General features: G+C 45.0%; 1 protein-coding gene across 3 annotated transcripts in view; it reads left to right on the top strand.

The window, feature by feature from the left end:
* The window catches only part of CABLES1 (Cdk5 and Abl enzyme substrate 1), a 159264-nt gene extending 147392 nt beyond the window's left edge, over positions 1-11872 (top strand). For all 3 annotated transcript variants that reach the window (XM_088469614.1, XM_088469613.1, XM_088469612.1), the window contains exons 9-10: positions 7395-7602; positions 10498-11872. In XM_088469614.1, the coding sequence (XP_088325740.1) occupies positions 7395-7602; positions 10498-10638 (349 nt within the window). In that variant the 3' untranslated portion in view covers positions 10639-11872. The remainder of the gene's footprint in view (positions 1-7394; positions 7603-10497) is intronic.
* Positions 11873-23818: the final 11946 nt, after the last annotated feature.

Below are 23818 nucleotides of genomic sequence, written 5' to 3'. Positions count from 1 at the left end.
AAGGCTGCTGCTAGTAACACGTCCCAACCTCCTATCCTTGTGTTATTTACTTAGAACACTGCCACCATTTTCACCACTGCCATTGTCAGCATTACAAGTTGTACATACTGTATGGAATATGTGACGTAAGGCTTGCTATTCCACATAAGGTCCCATAAGGTAGAGGAGATTTATGTCAATATTCCTAATATATAATCGCACTGTAAAAGGTTCCATACACCATGATGCCTCTCATTATACTAGGAGTGCTGCCCTTCCCTAATGACCAGCCTGACAACAATGCTACTGAATGAGCATTTCACGTTCCCTTTTTCATCTCCCACTGTGATGATAGGAAAACATGGCCTTCAGCACTGATTCTGAATGGTTCCACTGAGGGATGTTATATGCTCTCTCTGACTGCTACTAGGCAATCATGGGAGCCTCCATCATGGGGTGGAAAGAGCGCAACGCCAATAAAGCTTATTCAGACATGTGCCCAGATCCAGCAGCTATGCATTGTTAGACGCACACAACTATACCTACAGTATAACTAAATCAAATACTGAAAGGACTAGAATATGGAAAATGTGCACAATTGAATGAAGCTGCACAATAACTTGTACACAAGCTAGCAGCATTGTCTCTGGGTACTGACTAGGCTTCAATTGTCAGGCTGCAAAGATAAACCAAGACCTTTGTTGCTATAAACAGCCAGTGACATGCATTCGCTAGTGCTTGCGACAATCATAATCTGCTATTTGTGTTTGCCCCTGACCACCTGCAAATAATATGGCTTTTCATTTGCAAATGCAGCTTTTCCTTGGTCTGCATGTGTTCACAGCTGTGCTAACATGCACTTTTCTACTTCAGGGTCCATAGGGATACCTTGGGGGTATATGTGATGATGTCAGGCATCGGGCACCATAGAGTTAAGTTTTCAGCCTCCCAGGATGCACTAGGGTCCCCCTCCTATACCCCGCCCCCGAGCCAAGGCATCTCAGTTTCGTTGGTGCCCTGCTCGGAGTTGGATGCACCTGGTTAGAGGGGAGCTAAGGATAGCCCCTGAAGTTTTTCTACAAGGCAGCTGTGGCTGCACATCTGGAGGTACAGCATGGACAGTCATTCTTGACGTCCATGCTGTCTTCCCTACACCCCCGCCGGTACCAGAACGCCGGTACTGATCCGGGGATGCTGGTAGGCATCTGGGGTCACAGCTAGCAGTGAACCCAGATGTTTGGGACCATGGCCGGATTTAAGGGGGACAGCAGGTAAGCGGCGGGGTCCCGCTGGAACATGGTACGGAGTCCCCAGGCAGGGGGCTACCTGGGGACTGGCTGCAGCGTGGAGCCAGGTTACGGACCTGCGCTTCCACTACCCCCCTGGGACAGCGGACCGCAGCTGAGCGGTAGCGCTGCGGCGTCCCAGGGGTTAATTGCATTCCAGGGGAGCGCGCCTTCCCTGTACACAGCCAGCGCCTCCCCCGCTGCACACAGCCCTCTCTGCACCTGCTGATTGGCTCTGTGGCAGCGCTCCTCCCCCAGGCCGGCCTCCTCTCTGCTCCTCGGTGGCCATCTTTATGGAAGCATGGTGAACACTGCTGGAAGCTGCTGATCGGTGGCATCGTGGTCTGGTTCCCCCAGCATACCTCTCCTCCATTGGAACAGGTCTGTGTATACAGCGCTGTGTCCTACCAGGCCCGGTGTCTGCGTAGTTGAGGATCAGCGCTGATAGTGCAGGGATTAATTTCTTTGCATTGTATGTGACTGCTGCTAGCGTCTGCTGCCTGTACTTTCACTTTCTATTGTCAGCCTTTTCACTGTCCCTGCTCTTTTTCTGCTAAAGCCCTTGCGGTGCGGTGATTGCAGGGCGGTTCTCCCACTATACTAACGCGTATCAGTGAGAGGGGTCACATACTTGCCATCATGTCTGAGAGTGATTTTCCTCCCCAGCTTCTGTGTACTACGTGTAAGGTACCTATAGCGGAGGGGGAGGGTAGCGCGGAGGGGCTATGTCGGCAGTGTTTTTTATTGACACGGCCAATTACTGTCACTGCTCCGGTTCGGGAACTGCCCTGGGCTTGTTTCACTAAAGCGCATACAACCCTAGTGGGCCAGTTAGCTCCGCAACCTGCGTTCCCTCAGATGGGATTGTCCCAGCAGTCAGTGGTGTTACCCATGCAGGGGTTCCCGAGACAACTGATGGTACCCCATAGTCTCCCTATTTCCCCTCCTCAGGTCTCTCAGGAGCCTGCGTGGGTTAATTCTCTGACAAGTTCTGTGCAGCATTTGTCAGACGTGTTACAAGGGGAGTCTGCATTGCGGCCTCATAAGCGGCCGGTGGCGTCTCTGTCCACTCCTTATGAAGATGACAAGGGGACGACCGATGATGGGGAGATTCTGGATCTTTCGGACCAGGAACCTCTCCGCACTAAAGAGTCGGACGCTAAGTCTAAGGTTTATATACCTGGCCTTATTCGTGCAGTCCGCACAGCTTTAGTTATTGAGGATGATGAACCTCCGGTATCAAAATCCAAATATGCCTTTTTCAAAGATGTTAACGGTGATGCCACAGTGTTTCCTCTTTCGGGTCAATTGGTGGACCACTTAGAGGAGGCGTGGAAACATCCTGGCAAACGGTATCAGCCTCAAAGACGTTTAGCAGTGGCTTATCCGTTTGCGGACAATTATTTTGCTAAGTGGGAATCCCCGCCACAGGTGGATTCCCACGTGACACGCCTGGTCCGAAGTGCCACGTTGCCCATGCCCTCCATGTACTCCTTAAAGGATGCCACGGACCGTAAGGTGGAAATCTGCCTAAAGTCTGTTTATTCCCTCGCGAGGGGGGGGGGGGGGGCAGCCAGGCCGGCTATGGCCATTTGTTGGGTAGCCAGAGCTATGGAGCGCTGGGCTAATAGTTTGGAGGCGTCTTTGGATTCCGACTGTTCGGCTGAACAGACCGAGTTGATAGGCAATCTCCGGGATTCGGCCACTTACATTAATGAAGCGGCTTTAGATATCAGTACTCTGACTGCTCGGATTTCTTTGGCAGCTGTGGCGGCTCGTTGCACCTTATGGTTGCGATCTTGGAAGGCAGACGCTGATTCCAAAAAGGGCTTGGAAGCTTTGCCTTTTAATGGAGAAGTCCTATTTGGTCCGGATCTGGACAAAATTGTAGCCACGCTGGCGGCAGCCAAATCGGCATGTCTCCTGTCTGCTGCAGTTCCTTCCAGTTCAGGTACGTCGTCCTTTCGGCCTTACAGGGCCCAGGGTAGGCCTAAAGCACAGTCCTTTCCCCGACAGGCTGGCCCCAAGAAATCGGCCAAGCCCCGGAAGCAGGCCTGGAGTACCAGATGTCCGGCCCCTAAATCCGATGACAAACCTGCCAAAGTGGGAGGCCGTCTGCTACGGTTCGCCAAGTGTTGGTCGGTAACCACGACAGACAGTTGGGTTCACGAGGTGGTTTCTCACGGGTATGCCCTCTCCTTTCGGCACAGACCCCCATCCTGATTCTTCACCATGGGTCTTCCATCAGACCGGAACAAAGCGGAAGGTTTTGCACACTATGCTCCAGGCTGGAGTTATAGTGCCTGTTCCTTTCTCCCAGAGGGGCCTGGGTTTCTATTCCAATCTGTTTTTGGTGCAGAAACCCAACGAGTCATACCGTCCGATCCTCAACCTCTAAGCACTCAACAAGTCCTTGCAGGTGCCGAGGTTTCGGATGGAGACCATACGGTCCATCATTCTGGCGCTGGAACCTGGGGATTACATAGTGTCATTGGAATTACAGGACGCTTACCTGCATGTCCCTATTCTTTCGCGCCATCAACAGTTCCTCAGGTTTGCAATCCGCAACGATCACTTCCAGTTCCGGGCGTTACCTTTTGGCCTGGCGACAGCACCATGTGTGTTCACCAAGGTTATGGCGGTCATGGCGGCTTCCCTGCGGCTGCAGGGAGTCCGCATGTTGTCGTACCTAGACGACCTTCTCTTGGTAGCAGGATCTCCGGAGCTCCTTCTACACCATTTGGATCTGACGATTGCAGTACTGCAACGGCACGGCTGGTTGATAAACTGGCAAAAGTCCACCCTGATCCCGTCTCAGAGGATTCTGCACCTCGGAGCCTTGTTGGACTCCAGTCAGCAGAGGATCTTTGTGACGGGGGAAAAGATCTCTGCCTTGCAGTTGAGGGTGCGCAGTTGTCTGCAGAGTCGCCGTGTGTCTCTTCACTCGGCAATGAGGTTACTGGGCTCCATGGTGTCCGTATTCGACATGGTGGAATATGCCCAGTTTCACTCCAGATCTCTGCAGCAATTGATCCTGTCCAAATGGAATGGACTGCCTCAGAGTCTCAAACCCCAGACGATGGTGCTCACTCCGGAGGTTCGCCTGTCCCTTGCCTGGTGGTTGCAGACGACCCATCTCAACAAGGGTCGTCCGTTTTGGGTGGCGAACTGGGTCCTATTGACAACGGACGCCAGTCTTCGGGGCTGGGGAGCGGTCACGGGTCCACACTTGTTCCAGGGCAGATGGACTCAGGCGGAAAAGGAGCTTCCGATAAACATCTTGGAACTCCGCGCCGTTTTCAATGCTCTCCAGCAGGCCCATCGGGTTCTCCAGGGTCATCCCGTGCAGGTCAAGTCGGACAACGCCACCACCGTAGCCTACATAAATCGGCAAGGAGGGCTGCACTCGTAGAGGTGTCCCGCATCCTGATCTGGGAGGAGCACAATCTCCCGGCCATATCAGCAGTATTCATCCCGGGAGTCCTCAACTGGGAGGCCGACTTTCTCAGTCGCCAGGACGTTCATCCGGGGGAGTGGTCTCTGCACCAGGACGTCTTTCAACTTCTGGTGGACAGGTGGAGTCTTCCAGAGATCGACCTCATGGCGTCACGGCACAACAACAAGTTGCCGGTGTACGGGTCTCGCACAAGAGACGAAAAGGCGTCTCTGGTGGACGCTCTGTCCGTCCAGTGGACGTTCCGGTTTGCTTATCTCTTTCCTCCGTTTTCCCTTCTTCCACGGGTAATCCGGAAATTCAAACAGGAAGGAGGGACGCTCCTGTTGATAGTTCCCGCGTGGCCCAGACAGCACTGGTTCTCAGACCTTCGGGGTCTGTCCGTGGACATTCCTCTGCGGTTGCCGATACGACCGGACCTACTGTCACAGGGTCCTTGTCTTCACCTGGACCTGACTCGGCTGTCTTTGACGGCGTGGCTGTTGAGACGGCCATGTTAAGGTCCAGGGGGTTTTCCAGCTCTGTAGTACGAACTATGCTAAGAGCTTGGAAACCGGCTTCTGCAAGAATATACCATCGTGTGTGGCATACGTTCTTCCAGTGGTGTCGACCGAGAGGTTATGCACCTCGGGAGTTCCGTCTGTCTAGAGTGCTAGCCTTCCTACAGGCGGGACTAGACCATGGGCTTCGCCTTGCTTCTTTGAAGGTGCAGGTTTCTGCCCTGTCTGTCTGGTTCCATTGTAGGATTGCTACAATCCCTGATGTGCGCACCTTTATGCAAGGTGTTCTTCGAATTCAGCCACCATTTGTTCCACCGGTGGCACCTTGGGATTTGGCTGTGGTCCTGAGGGCTCTCCAGGGACCGCCGTTTGAACCACTGGGCTCAGTGGATCTTAAATGGCTGACAGCTAAAACAATTTTCCTTCTGGCCATCGCTTCGGCCAGACGTGTTTCTGATTTAGGGGCTCTCTCTTGTAGACCCCCTTTCTTGATTTTTCATGGGAACAGGGCGGTGCTGCGCACTCGTCCTGATTTTCTTCCCAAGGTTGTTTCCCGTTTTCATATCAACGAGGAAATCGTTGTTCCGGCTTTTAACTCACCTGACCTTTCAGTGAGTGAGGCCACTTTGGACGTTGTGCGGGCCTTAAGGATTTATGTTGACTGCACTTCTTCGTTTAGGAAGTCGGACGCCTTGTTTGTCCTCTATGGCTTCCGTAAAAAGGGTTGGCCTGCTTCAAAGCAAACTTAGGCAGGTTGGATCCGTATGGCAATTTCAGAAGCTTATCTTCATGAGGGCCTGCCAGTTCCATCCTCTGTGAGGGCTCATTCCACTAGGTCTGTGGGTCCTTCGTGGGCAGCTCGACGTGGTGCCTCTGCAGTCCAGATCTGCAAGGCTGCCGCGTGGTCCTCTGTCCATACTTTTGTGAGGTATTACGCGTTTGACACCTTTGCCTCTCAGGATGCTTCCTTCGGGCAGCGGATTCTCCTTTCAGCACAGGAGCGTCCCCACCCTTGAAGGATACTGCTTTGGGACATCCCCAAGGTATCCTGTGGATACCCTAAGGACCCTGAAGTAGAAAATATGAGATATGGTAAGAATTTACCTTTGTTATCTCTATTTCTACGAAGTCCATAGGGTTCCACAGGACTCCCGCCCTGTCGCACCTGTGCTTCAGATGGGCTTTGCTCTGGTCACCGGTTTTTCCGTCTCCCTCTGGTGAGAATGTGATTCTTGTGTGTGTCCAGATCTTTTTTTTCTCTCTCTTCCTTCTCCTCCTCCGGCCTATGGCTTGGTACGTAACTGAGATGCCTTGGCTCGGGGGCGGGGTATAGGAGGGGGACCCTAGTGCATCCTGGGAGGCTGAAAACTTAACTCTATGGTGCTCGATGCCTGACGTCATCACCTATACCCCCAAGGTGTCCTGTGGAACCCTATGGACTTCGTAGAAATAGAGATAACAAAGGTAAGTTCTTACCATATCTCATATTATTGTGCTCGGCCTACATTAGCGCGCCCCCATCCTGCCTATCCAGGGCAATAGGTGTAAGCTGCAGAATCACAAACATTTGCTTGGGTAGATATGCGTGCATCCAGCCTGGTAACTTCATCTATGAAGTCATGTTATTGGATCATTTGGGGCAGGTTCTATGGCTGCATACACACCTAACACTATTGCCCATATTGTGGACTGAGTTGTGCAGATGCAGAAACACATCTAATTTCAGACTGATCTCCTGCAACATAGATGTGTATAACTTTGCATACGTACAAATATCCCAATTTTAGTGCAGAGCACGTAGTGAGAGTGTGATTGAGGGGATGCTGAATTGGCCCCACTATGTGTAATTCAAACAAACTGAGAAGCATAGAGGCAGACATAAAAACTTGGAAATAACATTCAGGAGCTGCTTCCTTGGACATCTGCAGCAAATGAGCTTGATCAGCTTTGCCATCCATTAGCTTTTACCTCCAGCAGGCGGGTGTATGGATCTGACTGTATCCCATAGACATATTAGTATAAATCAGGACCTTTTTGCAGTCACATGGGTGGCTGTCCTTTTGCCCTGTAACTTTAATCACTGCACACTACACTTACACACTTGTTATTTCATAGGTCCATTTACCATCTGCAATGTGGTTCAATAATTTATCCTTTTGTCTCCCGTCTTTATAGCCTGAAGCGTGATATACGTAAACTGGCCCAGGATGATTGTGGCTATGAAGAACCCACAGTGGCTATGGCATTTGTATATTTTGAGAAACTTGCCTTGAAGGGAAAGCTGAACAAACAAAACAGAAAGCTTTGTGCTGGAGCCTGCATCCTGTTAGCAGCCAAAATTGGGAGTGATCTCCGAAAACATGAAGTTAAACACCTCATAGATGTAAGTACATCAGCTCCACTGCTTGCCAGAACTATGGCAACTACAATGCTAGATATAGTCACCTGAAAAAAAAGGTTTAATATTAATCCACTAATCACAGCAATTTATTACAATCTACAATGTTTTAATTAAAAAGTTACTACAGTTTTAAAGTTGGCATGCTGCACTCTACCTCCTGGTTATGTGTATTGTTCTTTTTTTTTTAAACTATAGTTTTTATTGAATAACATAAGAACAAATTGGGATACAGAAAAAAGGGGAAAATAGACAGCGGATTACAAAGCAAAAAAGAGGGGCAATAGCCCGAAATTACAGTACCTAATAATACAATAATCAAAAATCTCAAAATAGACAAAAGAACACACTGGAAATATATCATGCGGACTGTAGAGGAGAATGTAGAACACTAATAGGGGTTTTCAATATGGGAGCGAAAAGTCCGTGCTGGACTTTTCGCTCCACATCGGAGCTTTTCCTGGGATAAAGTATCGGGCGCGTGCCCTCTTTATCCCCGTATTCAATTAAAAAGCTACGAAAACGGGAGCCAGCGAAATAGGATCGGCGAAAAAAAACAGGATTTACCTGGAATAAATTGTAGGACCCCCTAAAGCTGTCAAAACATGGGGGATCACTATGGGTACCCCCATTTTTGCCTGCAAATAAAACTCGGGGTTTTAAATAGCCGCGGCAAGTGTTTTTTTTCCGACATTGAAGAAGTGTTGCAGAAGAGCACTTAGGTTGGTTTTTTTTTCCGTTTTTTTAAGTGCTCCCATCAAATTTGGGGTACATGAAAATGGGTACTAGCATATTTTTAAGTCCCTAAAGTGTTTTTTTTTTAAATTCTGCAAAAATGCACCTGCCGCTAATAATCTATTCTAGAAAACACCTTCCGCATACTTGCAGAATACCCCTGAACCTATTTCCCTATTTTTAAACACTTTTTTTTCCTTTTTATTTTTTTCACCCCAAATTTTTAAATACATTTTTTGGGGTGTCCCTATTTTTTTTTGACACAGTTATTTTTTAAGTGTCATTCCCATGGGTGCAGGTTATTTTTTTTAAGCCTGCACCCCTAAACCCCAATTCTGCCCTTTTTTTCGCCACCTATTCAGTGGTGAAAAGTTATCCCTGTTTTTTTTTTTTCAAAGACTTTTCGAACCTGCGAAAAGTCTTTGAAATTGAATACCGGGATAATTGAAATTGGCGAAAATGACGTCATCGGCGATAATTTATCACTGATTCCGAAATTTTTACTCCAAATTGAATACCCCTGTAAGATCTATAACATTACTGTGAATTGAGGCGCGCCCTTGTTGCTCTAGGTATTCACTCCACCGGAGCCAGATCATATGGGGTGAAGAAGCCAAAGATGAATATTTGCAGTCTGCTGTCTCAAAATTAAAATGCTGTTGAATTTTATTTTCAATGGCCACTAGACATGGTATAGAGGCGGTCCTCCACAGCTGGGCGATAGCCGTCTTGATGGTTACTAGGATATGGTCCATGAGATACCTATCCCCTTTGGACAATTGACCCGGGTAGAAATGAAACAGGGCAGTTAATGGATCTACTGGGACAGTCTCCCCAATCATTTTACTGATCATACTAAACACTTCAATCCAAAGGACAGGACCAAAATATGTGGAAAATATCCCCTACATCTCCACAGTTCCTCCAGCAGTACTTAGAGATGGAGGTCCAAATTTTGTGCTATTTATATGGGGTAAAATACACCCTATAAATCCGCTTAAAAAACATCTTTGAATGGTTAATACACCGGGAAACTTGTAGGAAACCATAAAAGATCCATAAGGGCAAAAGTAGGCGCAGCCTCACTTTCTATGTTTACCCACGGTGTAAGTGAGTCAACTGCAAACCAATCTCTAGCCTGATCAATTGAACAGGCAACTTGATATGTTTCCAGGTCGGGGAATGCTACCCCTCCCTCATCTTTAGGAAAAGAGAGGGTGCCTCTAGCAATCTTCGGTTTGTTCCCCTTCCAGATAAAATCCCCTATTATTTTACAGAATTTATTACATAACGATTTGGGAAGGAGACGAGGGATGGTACAGAAAAGATAGAAGATCTTTGGGAGCAGGACCATTTTAGCAGCAGCCACTCGACCCAACCAGTAAAACATTCAATCTTTAGTTAGCTTTGCAAATGCTGTAAGTAAAGGACCATAGTTACACTCAATGATGTCATTGTCCCCCATAAGATGGATTCCCAAGTATCTAAGTGACCTAGTCTGCCAAACGTATTTATAAGAAGCTTGTAATCTACCAAGCGAGGCTTCAGAAATTTGAAAAGGAAGAGCTTCAGTCTTAGTGGTGGTCAACTTTATAGAATGATACCTTTGCGTAACTATCTAAAACTGAGGGCAGCATGTGGAGGGAACTTTCTGGTTTCCGTAAGCATAGTAGGATGTCGTCTGAAAAGAGACTGATCTTATGGGAGACCTTGCCAACTATAGGGCCCTGAATATCAGTATTACTTCTAATTTTCTCAGCTAGCGCAAACATCAGAGGGGAAAGCGGGCAACCTTGTATTGTTCTTTTTGTCAGCCTAAGTTAGGTTGTCAGGTGCCACCTCTCTTTCAGCCATTGTGACTGCTATTGTCAGCTAGGCAGGAACTCATCAATGTGATGCATTAATGTGGGGCTTATCAGTAGAAGGTAGTGCAGTTTTCTTTGTCCCAACAACTGGTTCCTACAGTGCTTTACGGATTGAAAATAAATGGGAAGGTGTGAGGGTTGCAGAGCATTGTAAAATGACCATTCTGTGGATATCACGTGTTTGTACAGTCATGTAATGGGATGCCTTTTATGTTATACATTTTTGGGGAACTGTAGGCACTAACCGGCATCTGATTATATATTTTTCTTTGCTGTTTAGAAACTGGAAGAAAAACTTCGTCTGAACAGACGCGAATTAATGGCATTTGAGTTCCCTGTGCTGGTTGCCTTGGAATTTGCTCTCCATCTTCCAGAGCATGAAGTTATGCCCCATTATAGACGGTTGGTCCATTGCTCCTAGCACAGGATAGACAAGTCTTCCTCTGGGACTGGCATTGAATGCTCTTACAGAGCCAGAGCTGCAGTTGGTCATGCAAAAAATACATTGTAAAGTGCACTAGGTCTTCACACCGTGTAGATTGCTAATTCTGGGCTGAAGTCTATTCACAAGTATGCAGCCTATAAATCAGCTAAGACTTAGTGACATCACCGAGACATAAGATCTCAGTGATCTCAGTGATGCAACTTACCTCCAATGGTTTGCTAGTCTGCATTTTAATGAATATTACTTCAGACCCCTAAATGACTCCACTGTGCCCTGGCAATAGAAACAGGCTAATACCAATGATGTCATTGGTGCAACTCTGTTTTGTTGTTTTTCTTATAGACACTATTCCAAATAACTGTTAGGAGGAGACAACATGTACATGGATTATAAGTTTAAATATTAAAGCAGTCCTCTCCTCAGAACAGTGCATTTTCCCTATGATATCACAAGTGGACTTTTTCATCTCTACGCCGTCAGGCCTGACATTGAGTGTATGTGAAAGACATTCCCTTTGTATACGGTGTCAGAAGTTCCCTTCACTGTGTCAGAAACAAATGTGCCAATGTTTTTTTTAAAACCGTTTTTGGGACAAAAGACAAAAGTGTGTACTTTACAACACACTGAATCCGTTCCCCACTAGTGCTGGAGGATCCCCAGAAAATGACTTTGATCAGAGTGTATAAGGAAGTCACAGCCGAATCTCCTGGCACTGGGCAGGACACGGCCGGACAAACACTACAAATCATTTCATTCCACCTGTATATTATGGAAGCCTGAACGTTTTTATGACTTTATTTCTTCAGTGACAAAGTTTTGCTATAAAGCCACGTCATTTTAAACTATTGCACTTTTCCACTGTGGAGGAATGCGTCTAGCCGCACAACTCTGTGTTGGGATTCTGTGCTCTATGTTAGAGTGCATTTTAAGCACGTTTTCTTGTGCTATGCGTTGCGCAGTGTTCTCTGAACAATATAAAGCAGCTGCCCATTATACTTCTGTACAACAATACATTCATCTCCAACATTGCCTGAAGTGTGCTTCTACAAGAAACCAATGTAACCTAAAGCATATTTAGCATCAGAAAACAAAACAAATACAAGATGTATTGTACTGTATATTTCTTACGTTGTCTCATTTGGTAGCATAACCAATACTTGACTATTTTATATTGTTAAAACAATCAAACATATTAAATAATATGGATGGACCACGGCATATGCTTGCTTATTTGATGTCTTAAGTTAGGCACTGCAAATCAGATGTTTTAAAGTGCATTTGTTGTCTGTTCCCAGTGTGGGCAACGGCTTTGTGTACTGTACCACTACTTGGCATATTAATTCACTAGGTATTATACATGTGTTTATACATAGCAGCCTGCCAGCGATTTTAACTCCCTAAAACGTCAACAGAGTTGTATTACAAATGACACACTGATTATTCCAGGCAGCATTATTAATTTTGCAAACAGGTAGGCACTTACAGTAAATGTTCAAACTCATTCATTATTCATATGCAAATTTTTCCAAATTTTTTAGAGACATTGTAATTTGTTGCTTGCTCCACATTTAGGCATATAAAAAATATTGCCCTAACAATTGGCTTTCGGTTAATCTCTGCTTTTATGGATTACAAAAAAAAACTAATTCAAGTAACATTGGGCCTGGGTACAGAGATGGACGTTACGCGATCGCAGCTGCCATTGTGTACGCAATGCAGCTGTGAAAATAAGCTAATATCTGCAAAGAGCATAAGGACGCCCACTGCTGCCTTCTCTTCTGCATACGACATCGCTTACTTGCGTAAATATAAGTACCATTGACGCCCATCGAGCAGCCATCTAGCCCTTGCGGAAGGTCTGACCAACCGCAAACACTGCAGCTCTCCTCGCATGCTGAGGGCTCTCATGCTGCGAACGTAATCGTAATGGCTATTTTATGCACACCCATGAAACGGTGTTCTAATGGTCATACACGCCTGCGTTTTCCTTTGTGGATCCTCTGTGTGAGCGTAATCACAAAGCAATCACAGCGCGTGTGCATTGCAACTTATACGCCATTGTATCCATCTCTGAATTGGGCCCACCGGTCGTACTGAATCTGAGGGAAAGCTGTGAAAATTAAGACCACAGAGCAGGGATATTCAACATGCTGCCCTCCAGCTGCTGTGGAACTACACATCCAAGAATGCCCTGCCACAGTTTTAGCTTGCCCTAATAGAACTGTGCCAGGGAATGCTGCGATGTGTAGTTCCACAGCAGCTGGAGAGCCGAATGTTAAATACCCTTGCCACAGTGCATTCTAAGAAAATGAAAGTTGTAGACGTGCACAAGATAGGACAAGGAGCTTGGATATCCCGGTGAGCACTGTTGGATCACCTGTGAGGACATAAAAGCTGCATCATATAACCAAGGCACTGCCTACACAAGGCTGTTCCCCAACACTCAGGCTATACGTATGTGGCAATTTGTGGCCTCATACTAACCTTTCCCATAGCAAACACTGTTCCAGCAATAAGTATGGGGGTGGCAGTAACATGTTGTTGGGATGCTTTCTCTCAATGAGGACTGGGCATCTTGTTAGACTCAAAAGACCAAAGGATGGTGCAGATCACTGAGAGATACTGCCAGACCACCAGCTAGTAATAATTGCATATATTTATTTTACAATTGTAGCATAGCGATAACATGCAGATAAGGTGCATTAGGGTCAATTAAATTCAGCAATAGATAAGGTGCATTAGAGGTAAATTAAATTCAGCAATAAGATAAACAATAAGCGATACAATTACTATTGAATTAACTTAAGTAATTTATATATTGTTTTATTGCAAAGTATTGGCAGTGGAGTAAAGAGGAGATACGTACCTTTAGTCAACAGTGAATATGCTGACCGGAGATTGCCGACAACATAATACAATCACAGTTGTAATATTACTTACAGCACTTTAACCCTGTCGGCACTACAGGTTGAGTCTCCCATATCCAAATATTCTGACATATGGAATATTCCGAAATACGGAATATTTTTAGCATGACTGAGATAGTGAAAACTTTGATTTTTGATGGGTCAATGTACACAAACTTTGTTTAAGGCACAAAATTATTAAAAATAAATTATAAAATTACCTATAGGCTGTGTGTATAAGGTGTATATGACACATAAATGAATTTCATGTATGTAGACAAACTTTGTTTGAGTCACAAAGTTATTGAATATATTGTATAAAATTACCTGCAGGCTTTGTGTATAAGGTGTATATAAATCATAAATTCATTCTGTGTATAGATTTGGGCCCTATTCCTAAGACATTTCAATATGGTATACAATTATTCCAAAATACGGAATATTCCGATATCCAAAATACCCCTGGTCCCAAGCATTTTGGATATGGGAGACTCAACCTGTATAACGCTAAACAAGAACGTAAAGCATAATGTATTAAGTTATACTACCTGCATGGCCACAGTGCTTTAAGTAGCACGGCCGTATCTGTTTTATGCCATTGGCATCAAATTCCTTTTATAGACATTTATTTTTGTAACTCCTTTCTCTTGTAAGTTGAGTGCATGTACTACTTACCGTTTTCTCGTGGCTGGGTAAGCGGTCTTCTAGTGGTCGGGTTTACCCGTGTATCTCATCCTCCGCTACAGTGCTTGTTACAGTGTCCCTCAAGGCGGGTGCTGCCAGTGGGTCTTGTGTCTCGATGCTGGGTGGCCAAGCTTTTGCCGGCAAGTGTACAGTTTTCTGAGGGTGCAGCAGTCCAATGCGTTTCACTTGCCTACAGTCCAACTTAGTCTGGGATGTGTCTTGTCTGTGTGTAGTTTATTCCTTATATGTGAGGTGGAGTCCTGCAATTGTTTGGTTATTTCAAATGGTCTTGTAGGACAAAGGTAATTGGATAACATTTGTTACCTTAATAATGGATATAAGCTGTGTCCATATTTCACTATTGTTTGGTTCTATACATTGTACTTCAATAGTTTGTGTGATTTCTTATGTTCAGCAAAATATATACAAGATAATATACAATATAATAGGCAGTGAGAATATACATTATAATCGGCAGCGGTGCGCTTAGGGTTTTATATGCAGTGAGAATATACATATACAATATAATCGGCAGCGGTGCGCTTAGGGTTTTATATGCAGTGAGAATATACATATACAATATAATCGGCAGCGATGCGCTTAGGGTTTTATATGCCGTGAGAATAGACATATACTATATAATCATCAGCGGTGCGCTTAGGGTTTTATATGCAGTGAGAATAGACATATACCATATAATCAGCAGCGGTGCGCTTAGGGTTTTATATGCAGTGAGAATAGACATAATATACAATATAATCAGCAGCGGTGCGCTTAGGGTTTTATATGCAGTGAGAATAGACATAATATACAATATAATCAGCAGCGGTGCGCTTAGGGTTTTATATGCAGTGAGAATAGACATAATATACAATATAATCAGCAGCGGTGCGCTTAGGGTTTTATATGCAGTGAGAATAGACATAATATACAATATAATCAGCAGCGGTGTGCTTAGGGTTTTATATGCAGTGAGAATAGACATATACCATATAATCGGCAGTGGTGCACTTAGGGTTTTATATGCAGTGAGAATATACATAATATACATATACAATATAATCGGCAGCGTTGCGCTTAGGGTTTTATATGCAGTGAGAATAGACATATACCATATAATCGGCAGCTTTGCGCTTAGGGTTTTATATGCCGTGAGAATAGACATATAATCAGCAGCGGTGCGCTTAGGGTTTTATATGCAATGAGAATATACATATACAATATAATAGGCAGCAGTGCGCTTAGGGTTTTATATGCAGTGAGAATATACATATACAATATAATCGGCAGCAGTGCGCTTAGGATTTTATATGTAGTGAGAATAGACATAATATACAATATAATCAGCAGCGGTGTGCTTAGGGTTTTATATGCAGTGAGAATATATATATACAATATAATCAGCAGCGGTGCGCTTAGGGTTTTATATACAGTGAGAATATATATATACAATTAATCGGCAGCGGTGCGCTTAGGGTTTTATATGCAGTGAGAATAGACATATACCATATAATCGGCAGCGGTGTGCTTAGGGTTTCATATGCAGTGAGAATAGACATAATATACAATATAATCGGCAGCGGTGCGCTTAGGGTTTTATATACAGTGAGAATATATATATACAATATAATCGGCAGCGGTGCGCTTAGGGTTTTATATGCAGTGAGAATATACATATACAATATAATTGGCAGCGGTGCGCTTAGGGTTTTATATGCAGTGAGAATATACATATACAATATAATCGGCAGCGGTGTGCTTAGGGTTTTATATGCAGTGAGAATAGACATAATATACAATATAATCGGCAGCGGTGCGCTTAGGGTTTTATTTGCAGTGAGAATATACATATACAATAAAATCGGCAGCGGTGCGCTTAGGGTTTTATATGCAGTGAGAATATACATATACAATATAATCGGCAGCGGTGCGCTTAGGGTTTTATATGCAGTGAGAATATACATATACAATATAATCGGCAGCGGTGCGCTTAGGGTTTTATATGCAGTGAGAATATACATATACAATATAATCAGCAGCGGTGTGCTTAGGGTTTTATATGCAGTGAGAATAGACATAATATACAATATAATCGGCAGCGGTGCGCTTAGGGTTTTATTTGCAGTGAGAATATACATATACAATAAAATCGGCAGCGGTGCGCTTAGGGTTTTATATGCAGTGAGAATATACATATACAATATAATCGGCAGCGGTGCGCTTAGGGTTTTATATGCAGTGAGAATATACATATACAATATAATCGGCAGCGGTGCGCTTAGGGTTTTATATGCAGTGAGAATATACATATACCATATAATCGGCAGCGGTGCGCTTAGGGTTTTATATGCAGTGAGAATATACATAATATACATATACAATATAATCGGCAGCGTTGCGCTTAGGGTTTTATATGCAGTGAGAATAGACATATACCATATAATCGGCAGCGTTGCGCTTAGGGTTTTATATGCAGTGAGAATAGACATATACCATATAATCAGCAGCAGTGCGCTTAGGGTTTTATATGCAGTGAGAATATACATATACAATATAATAGGCAGCAGTGCGCTTAGGGTTTTATATGCAGTGAGAATATACATATACAATATAGGGCTCCATTTACTAACGAGTTTTAGGTGTGTGAGGGAAAACAAGTGTGGATGTTATTTATTATTGCATGGATAGTGATTATTACAGAAGCGCTATGTTTTTCCATTTCACCATACAATCCAGTAGGCTACCCTTATTTATGAACAAACGTTATTGCTAATTTTGTTTCCTTAATTTAAACTCTCCAGCAGCAGGTTTCTTTTAAACAGCGCTCACAGCATCCCGCCCATAATTCCACGTGGACAGCACCCGGAGGCCCCCCTTCCCTCCTGCAGCACCGACGACCCCCTTCCTCCCTCCTTCCCACAGCAACCAGCGGCCAACCCTTCCACCCTCACCCCCCTACCTCCTCCTCCCGCCCGCAGGACCCACCTCTCCATTCCTGCGAGGCAGCATCAGCACCCTCCCAGCCCAGTAAACAACACGCTGGACTGGGAAGGGAGGTTGCTGCCGGGCAAGGATCCTAGAAGGAAGCCAGGTCTCACGACGCATGTGCCCATTACAAAAATAAAAATTCCATTAGTCATCGGAGAGAAGAAACAGCGCTGACAGGATTTTTAGCACTACCAATCGCCAGTGGGCAAACAATTGATAAATTCAAGTAAAAAAAAAACAAAGGCACAGAGAGCGGTAACATTAAATAACATTACAGGACAAAGGCCCTGATTCAGACCCACTCGCAAGCGGGCGCACGTACGTTAGGCGTACGTACAAAAATATTTAAATTCAATGGCTCGCTCGTATTTTCGTTCGCATCTAAAATTCCTCCCTAAACTCTGACGACCCCTCCTCTAACTAACGAGCGTACGAAATAGCGAGCGTACATCCCCGAAATGGCTTGAAAGGAACGCACGCACAAGTATAAACAGGAAGTGGCCTTGTCAGATGTCGATTACCTGCTCCTTTATTCTGCCTACCTCCATCAATCGTATCATGCCAATCAATGTATCAATTAGCTTAATTGTTTGTTTTTTTTCAACACAATGCAAGAAACTTTACTCTTGTCCGTGTTTGTGTTTACCCGCAGAATACGTACGGATGAAACATTCGCTTTTATTGTTCAAAAAACATGTGAACCACAATTAAACAATTGTTCTATTGCTGTGGATCCCCGCATATTTCCCTTGGTTCATTTCTTTATTTAAATTTGCTTACGCATGTCACTGCATCAAGCCTATCATAACTCTCCAGAGATTTCTGGCCCTGTCGAACACATGACTCATACACTAACCAATAAAATTGCTCCTGTTAATTTCCAAAATACATTAGCCAATCAGAAAATTTTTACACACTTTATCAAAAATGATTTTTAAGAAAAACACCATTGCCATCATGAGAGCCTCCGCATTCACCAGGCGCGAGCTGCTGGTGCTTACGGAGGTCATGGATCGCCGGATCACCAGCCAGCCTCCACCCATCACCAACCGGCAGAAGCGCTCCGCGTATGCGGAGGCACGGTCCCGCCTGCGGTCCTTCGGCTCACGCCGCAACATCGGGCAGCTGGAGCGCAGGTGGTCCGACCTGCAACGGCGAACGCCCCGCTTGCTGGCATGCTTTCGCATGCAGATCGAGGAAAGTAAGTGTTATGTATTGTGGTTTTAATGTTTGTGTTTGTGGGGCAAACTGCGTGTGCATGTTTTCCTGTCTGTCCTATGTATTATTTGTACTCATATCTGCGTGTGCATGTTTTCCTGTCTGTCCTATTTATTATTTGTACTCATATCTGTGTGTGCATGTTTTCCTGTCTGTCCTATTTATTATTTGTACTCATATCTGCGTGTGCATGTTTTCCTGTCTGTCCTATTTATTATTTGTACTCATATCTGCGTGTGCATGTTTTCCCTCTATTTCTGATTTATTCATTCTACTCCTATTTGGCTTATTTTTTGGGTTGTGTTTTTTTTTTAGTCTTGGTCCCCGGATTTGTCCATAAACTAACCGCAATTTCTTTGACATATTTTAGGGGGACAGCCAAGACTCCGCCGTCACCGTCCGTCCAGACGGCGTTCCCGGCCACTATCCCCAACCCCCAGCCAACACTCCACCCCAAATCTTTCCCCTATTCCCCACTCCTCCCCATCCTTCCCAGACCCTCTCCCGGAAATGTCGGGCCTCCTTCCCCTCCGTCCCACTTCCCCCTCTCCTCCACCCACCCCTCTTCCAATTACCCCCTCCCCGGAGTCCATCATAACTCCTCCCCATTCTTTGGGGAATGACGGATCCTCCGAGGAGGATCATGGAGGCATTTCCGGAGCTCCCGTTTTGGCTCCCGGTATGTTTTTATTTTGTTTTTTTTTAAAGCACAAACTGTTTGTATGTAATCATGTGTCGTGCCTTTCTTCGTGTTTTTGTGGCTTGACTTTTGGTGATTTAGCAGTTTGCCTTTACCTCTTCCTGGTGATTTCAACATACACATATCACACCTGTGGGAATTTGTACATAGGCCTTGTATTTTTGGCAGCACCCACTTTATTTTTATTTTTTTAGGTTTAGGAGTGATTTCGTTGTGTTTTTGTTTTTTTAATGTGGATTCCCTATTGTTGTATTAACCCACACACTTTTCTCACCCACAGAGGAACAGAGGCGTCGGCAAGAGGTGGCGGATTGTGTTGGCCAGATGCGCCAACATGTAATTGGCATTCTTGTGGCCCTCGACCGGCTGTCTGGCCTCCTTCGCCAGTAGTTTTTTTATTTTTGTTAACTTTTCAAAATAAATTTTTTCATACAAATATACGTTCTGGCTCATTTTTTAAATCCAAAACCAAGATAGTTTAGCCTGACATAAGTAGACTGTTCCTGCAAGGATTTCCCTTTTTTAAAAGTTAGATTGAGTTTTGTCTTTGTATGTCAAACAGACACAAGAAACACATAACAGTAACAATGTCATTTCCCTTTTTGGGTGTAGTGTCAATTACATATTTCTACATTTTACAGGTTCCTAGTTGGTGCGCAAGCTGCTTAGGCCAATCTTACAAATCCCAAGGTTGGGCCAGGCTTCCTTTTGGTGTGGGTTGGGAAGCTGAAAACATATTTCAGTTTAGCTCAACTGGCGTCAGTACTGGATTACCCCTTAGTCAAATGTAACTTGTGTTAACCTGGTTACACTTGCTGTTAACGTCCCAAAAAAGGAAGACCATTTCACTCTCCAAACATTTATTCACAACATAACAGAGAAAACAAAGTGGTCACTCCCAAAAAAAGAACACAGTGATAAATTCAAATACAACACATACCAAGAAATAATTAAATAAAAACAAAAAATCAAGAACTGGTTGACGAAGGACCATGCCAACATGATTCCACAAACATGGCGTTGCGATATGGGTTCCAGAATAGATGCCCAAAAGGACCAGATCCAGGTTTGGTAAGGGTAGCAGGAAGTAGTGAGCGTTGGAGTGCCAAAGATTATGTGAACAAACAGAAGATGGTGAGAAAAAAAACACAAAATTAGATGTTCGCAAACAAACACAAACACATTAGGTATAAACACTGTAGTTTTGTTACAACTTACCTAAAAAATCTGGCCACAACATCATCGCGTATGGCCCCCCCACATACTGACCTCCGACCAACCTCGGGGGGGCCATCCTCAGGTAAGGCATCCTCTGGCTGCATTGGGACACCACTCCTTATGGCAATGTTGTGAAATATCCCACACAGGACCACAATTTTAGACACCATATCCGGCACATACATGAGCTCGCCACCAGAGCGGTGTAGGCATCTGAATCGGCCTTTTAAAAGGCCGATACAGCGCTCCACCACTTGCCTGGTGGCTGTTAGTGCGGAATTATACGCACTTTGTGGCCCTGGTGTGGGAGCCAAATAAGGAGTGAGCAGCCAGGACATGCAAGGGTATCCACTGTCTCCTGTGAAAAAAAATAGACAACATCAGGAACACTGTGTATCAAGCTTAACATTGTTATGTACTAAAGGTCTCCGCTTACCCAGAAGCCACGCATCACCAGCTTGTAGGTTGGTTAATTTCTGCCATATCCCTGATTGCCGGATGACGAAGGAGTCATGAGCACTTCCTGGTAATTTAGCATTCAGGGACAGGATCTGGAGGGAGGCATCACATACCACCATTACATTCAGGGAGTGATAGTGTTTACGGTTTCTAAATATTGCCTCCAGCCGTGCTGGAGGCTGAAGTGGTATGTGAGTACCATCCACAACCCCTATGATGTGTGGGAAGCCAGCTATTTGGTAAAAATTGGCCTTGGCCACACTAAGGGCACCCATATCCAAAGGCATTTTAATAAAATGATGGAGGTGCTTGAAAAGTGCCTCCATCACTGCCCTCAGGATCCGGGAAAAGGAGGATTGGGAGATGCCCGCCACTATTCCCACCGTTGTTTGAAACGATCCTGAGGCACAGAAATGTAACACCGCCATAAATTGCGTCAGTGGTGGTATTGCTGTTGGACTGTCAATTTGCCGCTCAAGATCACTTTCTATTAATGAGAGAGTGTCTATGATGATTTTGGGAGGTAGACGGTAGCGTCTTAAAACCTCATCATCGGGCATTCCAAAAAGGGTGACACGTGTTCGAAATATCTGGGGCCTTGCATGCCTACGATGCCTACGCCTGGGACGAGTTTGAGGTTGGTCGTCTTCCGGGAGCAGGGCCAGAACAATTCGCCCCAGATCTACCTGAAATTCAAAGTTTACAATGTAAGGCTTTTGAGCCACCCCAAAAGTAACATAAAACAACTTAGCTTTATGATACCATCCATAGCTGCTTACATGCCGGGGTATTGTCATGATACGTATAAACTGTAAAAAAGCCAAAAATGAGACATCAAAAATTTAGAGGGTGATTTTATGTTTGTCAAATTGGTGCAAGCCAACACATAAAATAGGCGAAACACACATTTGGCCATCGATGAAAACGACATTGCACACCGTACGTCAAATAGGGGTCAAATGGACCCCAAAAATGGAAAAGGGAAAAGCAAAACTGGTTTACATGATGAATAAGCCTCGAAAAATGTGTTAATTAGTTCGCAAATGCAAGTCACTACACCAACAGTCAAAAATGCGTTAATTAGTTCGCAAATGCAAGAAAAATAATGGACTTAACCAAAATCGAATATATAAGATTTCCCTCAAAAAGGTCTTTGGGTCCGAAAGCCAAAACAAACTAAAATAGATGAAATTAGTGTTAAAATAAAAATATCAAACAAAAAACCAGAAGTAGACACCAATTGGCCACAAATTAGACTGCACAAAACTTACCAAATCAGGAAACGATGGCAAAAAATAAACCAAAAAAATGCGAACGGAAAACCAAAACAACTGTAGAAAACCAAAAAAAATACAAACACCGCCAAATCCTCCAACCGCAAACAACAAAATCCAACCAACTTAACCGCCAACAATCCAACAACGCAACCTCGACTCCACACACACCAAGCCATAAATAGTGTTTATTTTCCCGCACAAATTAAGGATGAATCATAGGGACGCACAATCAATGATGCGGCCGCAAACTAAGGACGCATGTATAAATACGTCACGAAATCACATTTAATTTCTGGTTGATTTCATTCTGGAAGCAGAGACATGGCTTCAGACCAGGGAAACAATGGCCAAAATTCCGGCGGTAAGGCCTTCATGCATTTTGTCTCAATGATTCTTTTAAAACATAATATTGTGCAAGTTGTGAAGTGGCTAAATCTGCATATTTACCCAAATAGGTGAGGAGGATGACATGGAAGAGACTGCTGGCCCCAGTCAACCCGCCAAAGCTGCCAAAAAAAAAAGGCAGCCACATTTCACAAGCAAGGAGATGGAGGTTTTGATCCAGAAGTGCGTTGACATCCTGCCCCAGGCAGCCAGGAATATGAGCCAAAGCCAGAAGTGGAGAATGTGGGAGGAGGTCGCCGTTGCTGTCAATAGGGTGGGTGATTATGTCCGTCTAGCCCGGGATGTCAAACGGCGGTAAGTAAACACTTTCCCACCCTATAAACAAACCCCATTGTAAAAAAAAGGATAATGGTTCCAATTTCATTCCACAGATGGGCAGACTTCAAATATCGTCTCAAGCAAAAACTTGCCGACAGGGCTAGGCATGCAAGGGGGACAGGTGGGGGTCCCACCCCTGTGTCATTGGAGTTGACAGACTTAGAAGAGCTGGCACAGGGGTGTGTGCAGGCTGTGGAGGTGTTTGGCGTGTCCAACATGGATACGGACATGCCAGACTTTGCGGCTCCTCATGTTGGCCAAGGTAAGTCTTGTGATGTCACCAACTCTGAAATGCTATTGTGCCAATATGTAGATTCTAATGTGAGTCTTTTCGCATTTTTCCTAACAGAGACAGAGGCGGATGAGTCTGCTCCAGAGGGGAGCCTTGGCCGCAGAATTTCTGCTGGCTCTGCAGGGGAGGAACCAGTACATCCGGCTGAGGACCCTGCAGAAGCCAGTCCAGGGCGTGCCCCCTCGCAGGCAGTGGGCCTCCTCACAGAACTCAATTTTAAATCGGATTTCCATACGGAGATTCTGCAGAGGATGGACGCCAGTCTGATACGGGTGGCTGAGGCCCTGGAGCAAAATGCTGCGGCCAACGTGACCATTGCTCAGGCCCTGGCGGAAAATACCAGGGCCAACATCCGTATCGCCGATGCCCTGGAGCAGCTCGTTCGCCAGCACATGGTGGAGCCGACCTCCCTTCCTGCCGGAACATCCGGATCCTCCACCTCTGGCACAACATCAGCCAATCCTCCAAATGTGCCTAGTCCAGAGGCCACAACATCTGCCTCTGGACAGGCCAGCCCGATGGCATCCCGGACCCGGTCTGGCGCCCACCCTCACCCAGCCAAACGGGCGAGAAAACGGTGACAGCAATGGCGACTTTTCCCACACTCCTTCTGTGCTTGGCTCATATTCCTTTCTGGTCAAAACTTCCCTCTCCTTTCTTGTGAAATGTTTTTAATTTTGGTATTTACGTT

This window comes from Taudactylus pleione, unplaced genomic scaffold (assembly GCF_031769625.1).
Source record: "Taudactylus pleione unplaced genomic scaffold, aTauple2 ptg000093l, whole genome shotgun sequence".
NCBI lineage: Eukaryota > Metazoa > Chordata > Amphibia > Anura > Myobatrachidae > Taudactylus > Taudactylus pleione.
This window is presented reverse-complemented; position numbering and strand designations above follow the sequence as displayed.